Raw genomic sequence first — 12695 nt, 5'->3', positions numbered from 1 at the left:
ACAGGGATTAATTGCATGAAGACGTCGAAGTTTCCTGCATTTCACATTTGAATAGAATAGCACTGACACTGTAAACATGATGTTACAGGAATGGTTTAACGGCGCCCATTACCAGGCGATGCTTCTCCTCAAACGCTGGCAATCCTGCTGTCTCCAGCGTTGTTTGGCGATTGCGTTACAGACGCACACTTCCGCCGAATGAAAGCACTCAGTTGTTTGGTGGATCTTCGAAATGATTTCTTTCTGGACAACTTTGCAGGAGCATCCTGACGGATAACAACTCGGGGGCGTACTTGATGGCGTCGGGCCGAATCGAGCACATCTTCAGCAACTACGTCCAGCGAGTACATCTCTCTTAGAGTATCGTCTTCAACACCTGCAAAGTCTATATATGGCAGGAAAGCTGCCATCGATACTCGCACAGATCGGTTCTCGTTCATCTGGCAATAATGGCGACTCCAGGCTAAAGCCGACTTACATTTCGAATCCTCTGTGGCATTCAGGTCGTTGTGGGAAAGAACAAGAAGTGCCGTTTGTAGTGGCACTAGCGGGAAACAAGGCGACTGGAGAACATCTTGTGCATGCTCCCTTACGAAGCCCATAATCTTCAACAAAAGCAGTTTCGACATCTTGAAGCTGGAATATTTCTCAGTTGACACTAGCAAAGGCAGTACACAATCTTTGGTAATCAGACTTTCGGCAAATGTGAAGCATACCTCTCGAACTTGATCAAAACCATAGGTGTCGGCTGCATTCATGACACCAACCACTGTATCCCCACTGACAGTCAGGCAGCCACAGTGAAGGTACACTATCAGCGGTCTGAAGGCCTCGGGCTCAAAGTCCTCGATTGGAACATTCAGTCGATTGATCCAGGTTTCTGTCCTACTTTGATGTTTGCGTATTTTCCTAAACTGGGACATCATGCGTCCAGCCTTCTTCATCTTCGAACGGCGTCTTGCCACGGTCATATCATACTGGATTTTATGAAAAAACGCCTGATTCCTTGCAGCAATAATAGCTTTGACGCCGTACACTGGTACCTTTTTCTCGCCAACGATGAATTCCATGTCACAAATGTCAGGAAGATCAAGGATGGAGCGAAGGTCATTTTGGAGTCCGGTGGTATTCTTGAATATCAGCAGTTGTTCATTTGCCTGCGTGCTGGTCTCGTTCAGACTGTCCATGCTGTCTGCATGAATGCGAACAGGGGTTTGAAGCAGATGATCATTAAACAGGATACTCGAACCCAGAGACGAAGTTTCCGAAGCACTGTCCTCTTGTATGCTCACAACATTAGCGTCATTCCAAGAGTGAACGAAAACCCCAGAATCCATGACAGGAATGCAGTTTGTAACGATTGGAGGTAAATGATGTGAGTTTCTCAGCCAACGACTACAAGAATTGAGCCTGGAATGTTTTGCGTCTGTTATTTATGGGCAGTTGGATTTTCACGCCAGGCGTGAGTGAAGCCTGCCACACTGACAAGGGATGAGAGTTCTGTCGTCAGTAATAGGCTTCGTGCTGTGAAACGGTAGTGCCTGGGATGTTTCTTTTTCTTTTGCTCCACAAACCTATACGTAAACTGTGCAGGGGTTCCCGTTAGTCATTTCTACGTATCATTGGTAGACAATAGAGTACTGAGGACTTAATCACCACTCACTAGAAATTAACTTGCAAACAAAAACTACATATATGTGATGTGATAATCACATGAATAGCAACAATTTGTTAAGTGTGTCTAAACTGACAGTCACAAGTTTTCAAGTTTACAGAGTAGCTCTGATTTCAAAGCAGCCAGTTTCGGATCAGATGTTACTTGATAAAACGACGGAAAGATTCAAACCTGTGGGAGACTTCATCAACTGGCAAACAAAAGCAGGGAAAAATGAAAGTCAGATTTGTACTTGGTTTTATTATCTTTGGACACATGACCTAAAGTGATACATCAAGAATTATTCATGTAGGAAATTTAAATTGTACCATTTTATGTTTTATTTAGCATTTATCGACCACGCCCTTGTTGGTGGGCTGGTTTTACTCTCCACGCTCTTGTCTCTCACATTAGATTGATAGTTGTGGATGAAACATTAGAAATATGTCAACTTAAGTGTGTTACTGTGAAGTCATAAAAAACTCCACCCTTCATTGTTTGTATCGCGTTTTTATATTCTTTTGGGGCATTTTAGTCTTTGCGTAATGTACTATCAGGCTTTGTGCAAAAATATTTCATTATTTTTCCTCGACATGCAATGGCGTGTAATAGTGAATTGGCTCTGTGGGTGAATAAAATAAATCTCATATTTGCGCTTGAAAATGCTATGGAATTTCCTATGGCATTGTTGTTTTATAAGTACGTGGCAGCTAGATTAGAAGTTAATACGTTGAAACGGACAAGGTGCTGAGTAGCCGTGTTGGCTGTTTACCACCGGAATGCTAAAGGCCATGGAAATTTAGCCAAATCTAAGAATTGCAAACGTTTGAGGAAAGTGAAGCCCTGTCTACTTAATTTGTTTTCCCCATTTTCTAGTTTGAAATTTGTAATAAAACTAGTAAGCTCCGCTCATACCCGATTGTCTATTTACCGTATCAAAGTTATAAAAATAAAGGTGTTCTTTTACAGGCCCTACAGAAATAAACCTCTGCCAAAGCCTATACGCCGCGACGCTGACGCAAACAGTTGAATGAAAAAGTGCGGCAAAGGGAAAAAACATAAACCGTTTGTGTTAGATTTGATGTTTTAGGTTTATTTCATAACAAGATTGAATGTATGTATGTACAGGGATTAATGCATGAAGACGTCGAAGTTTCCTGCATTTCACATTTGAATAGAATAGCACTGACACTGTAAACATGATGTTACAGGAATGGTTTAACGGCGCCCATTACCAGGCGATGCTTCTCCTAAAACGCTGGCAATCCTGCTGTCTCCAGCGTTGTTTGGCGATTGCGTTACAGACGCACACTTCCGCCGAATGAAAGCACTCAGTTGTTTGGTGGATCTTCGAAATGATTCTTCCTGACAACTTTGCAGGAGCATCCTGACCGATAACAACTCGGGGGCGTACTTGATGGCGTCGGCCGAATCGAGCACATCTTCAGCAACTACGTCCAGCGAGTACATCTCTCTTAGAGTATCGTCTTCAACACCTGCAAAGTCTATATATGGCAGGAAAGCTGCCATCGATACTCGCACAGATCGGTTCTCGTTCATCTGGCAATATGGCGACTCCAGGCTAAAGCCGACTTACATTTCGAATCCTCTGTGGCATTCAGGTCGTTGTGGGAAAGAACAAGAAGTGCCGTTTGTAGTGGCACTAGCGGGAAACAAGGCGACTGGAGAACATCTTGTGCATGCTCCCTTACGAAGCCCATAATCTTCAACAAAAGCAGTTTCGACATCTTGAAGCTGGAATATTTCTCAGTTGACACTAGCAAAGGCAGTACACACTCTTTGGTAATCAGACTTTCGGCAAATGTGAAGCATACCTCTCGAACTTGATCAAAACCATAGGTGTCGGCTGCATTCATGACACCAACCACTGTATCCCCACTGACAGTCAGGCAGCCACAGTGCAGGTACACTATCAGCGGTCTGAGGCCTCGGCTCAAAGTCCTCGATTGGAACATTCAGTCGATTGATCCAGGTTTCTGTCCTACTTTGATGTTTGCGTATTTTCCTCAACTGGGACATCATGCGTCCAGCCTTCTTCATCTTCGAACGGCGTCTTGCCACGGTCATATCATACTGGATTTTATGAAAAAACGCCTGATTCCTTGCAGCAATAATAGCTTTGACGCCGTACACTGGTACCTTTTTCTCGCCAACGATGAATTCCATGTCACAAATGTAAGGAAGATCAAGGATGGAGCGAAGGTCATTTTGGAGTCCGGTGGTATTCTTGAATATCAGCAGTTGTTCATTGGCCTGCGTGCTGGTCTCGTTCAGACTGTCCATGCTGTCTGCATGAATGCGAACAGGGGTTTGAAGCAGATGGTCATTAAACAGGATACTCGAACCCAGAGACGAAGTTTCCGAAGCACTGTCCTCTTGTATGCTCACAACATTAGCGTCATTCCAAGAGTGAACGAAAACCCCAGAATCCATGACAGGAATGCAGTTTGTAACGATTGGAGGTAAATGATGTGAGTTTCTCAGCCAACGACTACAAGAGTTGAGCCTGGAATGTTTTGCGTCTGTTATTTATGGGCAGTTGGATTTTCACGCCAGGCGTGAGTGAAGCCTGCCACACTGACAAGGGTTGAGAGTTCTGTCGTCAGTAATAGGCTTCGTGCTGTGAAACGGTAGTGCCTGCGATGTTTCTTTTTCTTTTGCTCCACAAACCTATACGTAAACTGTGCAGGGGTTCCCGTTAGCCATTTCTACGTATCATTGGTAGACAATAGAGTACTGAGGACTTAATCACCACTCACTAGAAATTAACTTGCAAACAAAAACTACATATATGTGATGTGATAATCACATGAATAGCAACAATTTGTTAAGTGTGTCTAAACTGACAGTCACAAGTTTTCAAGTTTACAGAGTAGCTCTGATTTCAAAGCAGCCAGTTTCGGATCAGATGTTACTTGATAAAACGACGGAAAGATTCAAACCTGTGGGAAGACTTCATCAACTGGCAAACAAAAGCAGGGAAAAATGAAAGTCAGATTTGTACTTGGTTTTATTATCTTTGGACACATGACCTAAAGTGATACATCAAGAATTATTCATGTAGGAAATTTAAATTGTACCATTTTATGTTTTATTTAGCATTTATCGACCACGCCCTTGTTGGTGGGCTGGTTTTACTCTCCACGCTCTTGTCTCTCACATTAGATTGATAGTTGTGGATGAAACATTAGAAATATGTCAACTGAAGTGTGTTACTGTGAAGTCATAAAAAACTCCACCCTTCATTGTTTGTATCGCGTTTTTATATTCTTTTGGGGCATTTTAGTCTTTGCGTAATGTACTGTCAGGCTTTGTGCAAAAATATTTCATTATTTTTCCTCGACATGCAATGGCGTGTAATAGTGAATTGGCTCTGTGGGTGAATAAAATAAATCTCATATTTGCGCTTGAAAATGCTATGGAATTTCCTATGGCATTGTTGTTTTATAAGTACGTGGCAGCTAGATTAGAAGTTAGTACGTTGAAACGGACAAGGTGCTGAGTAGCCGTGTTGGCTGTTTACCACCGGAATGCTAAAGGCCATGGAAATTTAGCCAAATCTAAGAATTGCAAACGTTTGAGGAAAGTGAAGCCCTGTCTACTTAATTTGTTTTCCCCATTTTCTAGTTTGAAATTTGTAATAAAACTAGTAAGCTCCGCTCATACCCGATTGTCTATTTACCGTATCAAAGTTATAAAAATAAAGGTGCTCTTTTACAGGCCCTACAGAAATAAACCTCTGCCAAAGCCTATACGCCGACGCTGACGCAAACAGTTGATTGAAAAGTGCGGCAAAGGGAAAAACATAAACCGTTTGTGTTAGATTTGATGTTTTAGGTTTATTTACATAACAAGATTGAATGTATGTATGTACAGGGATTAATGCATGAAGACGTCGAAGTTTCCTGCATTTCACATTTGAATAGAATAGCACTGACACTGTAAACATGATGTTACAGGAATGGTTTAACGGCGCCCATTACCAGGCGATGCTTCTCCTAAAACGCTGGCAATCCTGCTGTCTCCAGCGTTGTTTGGCGATTGCGTTACAGACGCACACTTCCGCCGAATGAAAGCACTCAGTTGTTTGGTGGATCTTCGAAATGATTTCTTTCTGGACAACTTTGCAGGAGCATCCTGACCGATAACAACTCGGGGGCGTACTTGATGGCGTCGGGCCGAATCGAGCACATCTTCAGCAACTACGTCCAGCGAGTACATCTCTCTTAGAGTATCGTCTTCAACACCTGCAAAGTCTATATATGGCAGGAAAGCTGCCATCGATACTCGCACAGATCGGTTCTCGTTCATCTGGCAATAATGGCGACTCCAGGCTAAAGCCGACTTACATTTCGAATCCTCTGTGGCATTCAGGTCGTTGTGGGAAAGAACAAGAAGTGCCGTTTGTAGTGGCACTAGCGGGAAACAAGGCGACTGGAGAACATCTTGTGCATGCTCCCTTACGAAGCCCATAATCTTCAACAAAAGCAGTTTCGACATCTTGAAGCTGGAATATTTCTCAGTTGACACTAGCAAAGGCAGTACACACTCTTTGGTAATCAGACTTTCGGCAAATGTGAAGCATACCTCTCGAACTTGATCAAAACCATAGGTGTCGGCTGCATTCATGACACCAACCACTGTATCCCCACTGACAGTCAGGCAGCCACAGTGCAGGTACACTATCAGCGGTCTGAAGGCCTCGGGCTCAAAGTCCTCGATTGGAACATTCAGTCGATTGATCCAGGTTTCTGTCCTACTTTGATGTTTGCGTATTTTCCTCAACTGGGACATCATGCGTCCAGCCTTCTTCATCTTCGAACGGCGTCTTGCCACGGTCATATCATACTGGATTTTATGAAAAAACGCCTGATTCCTTGCAGCAATAATAGCTTTGACGCCGTACACTGGTACCTTTTTCTCGCCAACGATGAATTCCATGTCACAAATGTCAGGAAGATCAAGGATGGAGCGAAGGTCATTTTGGAGTCCGGTGGTATTCTTGAATATCAGCAGTTGTTCATTGGCCTGCGTGCTGGTCTCGTTCAGACTGTCCATGCTGTCTGCATGAATGCGAACAGGGGTTTGAAGCAGATGGTCATTAAACAGGATACTCGAACCCAGAGACGAAGTTTCCGAAGCACTGTCCTCTTGTATGCTGACAACATTAGCGTCATTCCAAGAGTGAACGAAAACCCCAGAATCCATGACAGGAATGCAGTTTGTAACGATTGGAGGTAAATGATGTGAGTTTCTCAGCCAACGACTACAAGAATTGAGCCTGGAATGTTTTGCGTCTGTTATTTATGGGCAGTTGGATTTTCACGCCAGGCGTGAGTGAAGCCTGCCACACTGACAAGGGTTGAGAGTTCTGTCGTCAGTAATAGGCTTCGTGCTGTGAAACGGTAGTGCCTGCGATGTTTCTTTTTCTTTTGCTCCACAAACCTATACGTAAACTGTGCAGGGGTTCCCGTTAGCCATTTCTACGTATCATTGGTAGACAATAGAGTACTGAGGACTTAATCACCACTCACTAGAAATTAACTTGCAAACAAAAACTACATATATGTGATGTGATAATCACATGAATAGCAACAATTTGTTAAGTGTGTCTAAACTGACAGTCACAAGTTTTCAAGTTTACAGAGTAGCTCTGATTTCAAAGCAGCCAGTTTCGGATCAGATGTTACTTGATAAAACGACGGAAAGATTCAAACCTGTGGGAAGACTTCATCAACTGGCAAACAAAAGCAGGGAAAAATGAAAGTCAGATTTGTACTTGGTTTTATTATCTTTGGACACATGACCTAAAGTGATACATCAAGAATTATTCATGTAGGAAATTTAAATTGTACCATTTTATGTTTTATTTAGCATTTATCGACCACGCCCTTGTTGGTGGGCTGGTTTTACTCTCCACGCTCTTGTCTCTCACATTAGATTGATAGTTGTGGATGAAACATTAGAAATATGTCAACTGAAGTGTGTTACTGTGAAGTCATAAAAAACTCCACCCTTCATTGTTTGTATCGCGTTTTTATATTCTTTTGGGGCATTTTAGTCTTTGCGTAATGTACTGTCAGGCTTTGTGCAAAAATATTTCATTATTTTTCCTCGACATGCAATGGCGTGTAATAGTGAATTGGCTCTGTGGGTGAATAAAATAAATCTCATATTTGCGCTTGAAAATGCTATGGAATTTCCTATGGCATTGTTGTTTTATAAGTACGTGGCAGCTAGATTAGAAGTTAGTACGTTGAAACGGACAAGGTGCTGAGTAGCCGTGTTGGCTGTTTACCACCGGAATGCTAAAGGCCATGGAAATTTAGCCAAATCTAAGAATTGCAAACGTTTGAGGAAAGTGAAGCCCTGTCTACTTAATTTGTTTTCCCCATTTTCTAGTTTGAAATTTGTAATAAAACTAGTAAGCTCCGCTCATACCCGATTGTCTATTTACCGTATCAAAGTTATAAAAATAAAGGTGTTCTTTTACAGGCCCTACAGAAATAAACCTCTGCCAAAGCCTATACGCCGACGCTGACGCAAACAGTTGATTGAAAAGTGCGGCAAAGGGAAAAACATAAACCGTTTGTGTTAGATTTGATGTTTTAGGTTTATTTACATAACAAGATTGAATGTATGTATGTACAGGGATTAATGCATGAAGACGTCGAAGTTTCCTGCATTTCACATTTGAATAGAATAGCACTGACACTGTAAACATGATGTTACAGGAATGGTTTAACGGCGCCCATTACCAGGCGATGCTTCTCCTAAAACGCTGGCAATCCTGCTGTCTCCAGCGTTGTTTGGCGATTGCGTTACAGACGCACACTTCCGCCGAATGAAAGCACTCAGTTGTTTGGTGGATCTTCGAAATGATTTCTTTCTGGACAACTTTGCAGGAGCATCCTGACCGATAACAACTCGGGGGCGTACTTGATGGCGTCGGGCCGAATCGAGCACATCTTCAGCAACTACGTCCAGCGAGTACATCTCTCTTAGAGTATCGTCTTCAACACCTGCAAAGTCTATATATGGCAGGAAAGCTGCCATCGATACTCGCACAGATCGGTTCTCGTTCATCTGGCAATAATGGCGACTCCAGGCTAAAGCCGACTTACATTTCGAATCCTCTGTGGCATTCAGGTCGTTGTGGGAAAGAACAAGAAGTGCCGTTTGTAGTGGCACTAGCGGGAAACAAGGCGACTGGAGAACATCTTGTGCATGCTCCCTTACGAAGCCCATAATCTTCAACAAAAGCAGTTTCGACATCTTGAAGCTGGAATATTTCTCAGTTGACACTAGCAAAGGCAGTACACACTCTTTGGTAATCAGACTTTCGGCAAATGTGAAGCATACCTCTCGAACTTGATCAAAACCATAGGTGTCGGCTGCATTCATGACACCAACCACTGTATCCCCACTGACAGTCAGGCAGCCACAGTGCAGGTACACTATCAGCGGTCTGAAGGCCTCGGGCTCAAAGTCCTCGATTGGAACATTCAGTCGATTGATCCAGGTTTCTGTCCTACTTTGATGTTTGCGTATTTTCCTCAACTGGGACATCATGCGTCCAGCCTTCTTCATCTTCGAACGGCGTCTTGCCACGGTCATATCATACTGGATTTTATGAAAAAACGCCTGATTCCTTGCAGCAATAATAGCTTTGACGCCGTACACTGGTACCTTTTTCTCGCCAACGATGAATTCCATGTCACAAATGTCAGGAAGATCAAGGATGGAGCGAAGGTCATTTTGGAGTCCGGTGGTATTCTTGAATATCAGCAGTTGTTCATTGGCCTGCGTGCTGGTCTCGTTCAGACTGTCCATGCTGTCTGCATGAATGCGAACAGGGGTTTGAAGCAGATGGTCATTAAACAGGATACTCGAACCCAGAGACGAAGTTTCCGAAGCACTGTCCTCTTGTATGCTCACAACATTAGCGTCATTCCAAGAGTGAACGAAAACCCCAGAATCCATGACAGGAATGCAGTTTGTAACGATTGGAGGTAAATGATGTGAGTTTCTCAGCCAACGACTACAAGAATTGAGCCTGGAATGTTTTGCGTCTGTTATTTATGGGCAGTTGGATTTTCACGCCAGGCGTGAGTGAAGCCTGCCACACTGACAAGGGTTGAGAGTTCTGTCGTCAGTAATAGGCTTCGTGCTGTGAAACGGTAGTGCCTGCGATGTTTCTTTTTCTTTTGCTCCACAAACCTATACGTAAACTGTGCAGGGGTTCCCGTTAGCCATTTCTACGTATCATTGGTAGACAATAGAGTACTGAGGACTTAATCACCACTCACTAGAAATTAACTTGCAAACAAAAACTACATATATGTGATGTGATAATCACATGAATAGCAACAATTTGTTAAGTGTGTCTAAACTGACAGTCACAAGTTTTCAAGTTTACAGAGTAGCTCTGATTTCAAAGCAGCCAGTTTCGGATCAGATGTTACTTGATAAAACGACGGAAAGATTCAAACCTGTGGGAAGACTTCATCAACTGGCAAACAAAAGCAGGGAAAAATGAAAGTCAGATTTGTACTTGGTTTTATTATCTTTGGACACATGACCTAAAGTGATACATCAAGAATTATTCATGTAGGAAATTTAAATTGTACCATTTTATGTTTTATTTAGCATTTATCGACCACGCCCTTGTTGGTGGGCTGGTTTTACTCTCCACGCTCTTGTCTCTCACATTAGATTGATAGTTGTGGATGAAACATTAGAAATATGTCAACTGAAGTGTGTTACTGTGAAGTCATAAAAAACTCCACCCTTCATTGTTTGTATCGCGTTTTTATATTCTTTTGGGGCATTTTAGTCTTTGCGTAATGTACTATCAGGCTTTGTGCAAAAATATTTCATTATTTTTCCTCGACATGCAATGGCGTGTAATAGTGAATTGGCTCTGTGGGTGAATAAAATAAATCTCATATTTGCGCTTGAAAATGCTATGGAATTTCCTATGGCATTGTTGTTTTATAAGTACGTGGCAGCTAGATTAGAAGTTAATACGTTGAAACGGACAAGGTGCTGAGTAGCCGTGTTGGCTGTTTACCACCGGAATGCTAAAGGCCATGGAAATTTAGCCAAATCTAAGAATTGCAAACGTTTGAGGAAAGTGAAGCCCTGTCTACTTAATTTGTTTTCCCCATTTTCTAGTTTGAAATTTGTAATAAAACTAGTAAGCTCCGCTCATACCCGATTGTCTATTTACCGTATCAAAGTTATAAAAATAAAGGTGTTCTTTTACAGGCCCTACAGAAATAAACCTCTGCCAAAGCCTATACGCCGACGCTGACGCAAACAGTTGAATGAAAAGTGCGGCAAAGGGAAAAACATAAACCGTTTGTGTTAGATTTGATGTTTTAGGTTTATTTACATAACAAGATTGAATGTATGTATGTACAGGGATTAATGCATGAAGACGTCGAAGTTTCCTGCATTTCACATTTGAATAGAATAGCACTGACACTGTAAACATGATGTTACAGGAATGGTTTAACGGCGCCCATTACCAGGCGATGCTTCTCCTAAAACGCTGGCAATCCTGCTGTCTCCAGCGTTGTTTGGCGATTGCGTTACAGACGCACACTTCCGCCGAATGAAAGCACTCAGTTGTTTGGTGGATCTTCGAAATGATTTCTTTCTGGACAACTTTGCAGGAGCATCCTGACCGATAACAACTCGGGGGCGTACTTGATGGCGTCGGGCCGAATCGAGCACATCTTCAGCAACTACGTCCAGCGAGTACATCTCTCTTAGAGTATCGTCTTCAACACCTGCAAAGTCTATATATGGCAGGAAAGCTGCCATCGATACTCGCACAGATCGGTTCTCGTTCATCTGGCAATAATGGCGACTCCAGGCTAAAGCCGACTTACATTTCGAATCCTCTGTGGCATTCAGGTCGTTGTGGGAAAGAACAAGAAGTGCCGTTTGTAGTGGCACTAGCGGGAAACAAGGCGACTGGAGAACATCTTGTGCATGCTCCCTTACGAAGCCCATAATCTTCAACAAAAGCAGTTTCGACATCTTGAAGCTGGAATATTTCTCAGTTGACACTAGCAAAGGCAGTACACACTCTTTGGTAATCAGACTTTCGGCAAATGTGAAGCATACCTCTCGAACTTGATCAAAACCATAGGTGTCGGCTGCATTCATGACACCAACCACTGTATCCCCACTGACAGTCAGGCAGCCACAGTGCAGGTACACTATCAGCGGTCTGAAGGCCTCGGGCTCAAAGTCCTCGATTGGAACATTCAGTCGATTGATCCAGGTTTCTGTCCTACTTTGATGTTTGCGTATTTTCCTCAACTGGGACATCATGCGTCCAGCCTTCTTCATCTTCGAACGGCGTCTTGCCACGGTCATATCATACTGGATTTTATGAAAAAACGCCTGATTCCTTGCAGCAATAATAGCTTTGACGCCGTACACTGGTACCTTTTTCTCGCCAACGATGAATTCCATGTCACAAATGTCAGGAAGATCAAGGATGGAGCGAAGGTCATTTTGGAGTCCGGTGGTATTCTTGAATATCAGCAGTTGTTCATTGGCCTGCGTGCTGGTCTCGTTCAGACTGTCCATGCTGTCTGCATGAATGCGAACAGGGGTTTGAAGCAGATGGTCATTAAACAGGATACTCGAACCCAGAGACGAAGTTTCCGAAGCACTGTCCTCTTGTATGCTCACAACATTAGCGTCATTCCAAGAGTGAACGAAAACCCCAGAATCCATGACAGGAATGCAGTTTGTAACGATTGGAGGTAAATGATGTGAGTTTCTCAGCCAACGACTACAAGAATTGAGCCTGGAATGTTTTGCGTCTGTTATTTATGGGCAGTTGGATTTTCACGCCAGGCGTGAGTGAAGCCTGCCACACTGACAAGGGTTGAGAGTTCTGTCGTCAGTAATAGGCTTCGTGCTGTGAAACGGTAGTGCCTGCGATGTTTCTTTTTCTTTTGCTCCACAAACCTATACGTAAACTGTGCAGGGGTTC

The 12695-nt window shown here is 43.0% G+C and overlaps 4 protein-coding genes across 4 annotated transcripts; all 4 read right to left on the bottom strand.

Moving 5' to 3' along the window:
- Nucleotides 1-128: 128 nt before the first annotated feature.
- LOC135469326 (serine-enriched protein-like) lies at nucleotides 129-1337 on the bottom strand. Its single transcript, XM_064747948.1, has one exon. The coding sequence runs from the start codon at nucleotides 1335-1337 to the stop codon at nucleotides 129-131; it is 1209 nt and encodes a 402-aa protein (XP_064604018.1).
- A 4304-nt stretch (nucleotides 1338-5641) lies between these two features.
- Nucleotides 5642-6883, bottom strand: LOC135469324 (serine-enriched protein-like). Its single transcript, XM_064747945.1, has one exon. It carries the CDS (start codon nucleotides 6881-6883, stop codon nucleotides 5642-5644), a length of 1242 nt encoding a protein of 413 aa, XP_064604015.1.
- Nucleotides 6884-8416: 1533 nt separating this feature from the next.
- Nucleotides 8417-9658, bottom strand: LOC135469322 (serine-enriched protein-like). Its single transcript, XM_064747943.1, has one exon. The coding sequence runs from the start codon at nucleotides 9656-9658 to the stop codon at nucleotides 8417-8419; it is 1242 nt and encodes a 413-aa protein (XP_064604013.1).
- Nucleotides 9659-11191: 1533 nt separating this feature from the next.
- On the bottom strand, nucleotides 11192-12433 carry LOC135469320 (serine-enriched protein-like). Its single transcript, XM_064747942.1, has one exon. It carries the CDS (start codon nucleotides 12431-12433, stop codon nucleotides 11192-11194), a length of 1242 nt encoding a protein of 413 aa, XP_064604012.1.
- Between the last annotated feature and the right edge of the window lie 262 nt (nucleotides 12434-12695).

This window comes from Liolophura sinensis, chromosome 6 (assembly GCF_032854445.1).
Source record: "Liolophura sinensis isolate JHLJ2023 chromosome 6, CUHK_Ljap_v2, whole genome shotgun sequence".
Taxonomy (NCBI): domain Eukaryota; kingdom Metazoa; phylum Mollusca; class Polyplacophora; order Chitonida; family Chitonidae; genus Liolophura; species Liolophura sinensis.
This window is presented reverse-complemented; position numbering and strand designations above follow the sequence as displayed.

What these genes read in the sequence shown, in the direction of transcription:
- LOC135469326 (XM_064747948.1), bottom strand. Translation starts at nt 1,337, where the DNA reads ATGGATTCTGGGGTTTTCGTTCACTCTTGGAATGACGCTAATGTTGTG.
- LOC135469324 (XM_064747945.1), bottom strand. Translation starts at nt 6,883, where the DNA reads ATGGATTCTGGGGTTTTCGTTCACTCTTGGAATGACGCTAATGTTGTC.
- LOC135469322 (XM_064747943.1), bottom strand. Translation starts at nt 9,658, where the DNA reads ATGGATTCTGGGGTTTTCGTTCACTCTTGGAATGACGCTAATGTTGTG.
- LOC135469320 (XM_064747942.1), bottom strand. Translation starts at nt 12,433, where the DNA reads ATGGATTCTGGGGTTTTCGTTCACTCTTGGAATGACGCTAATGTTGTG.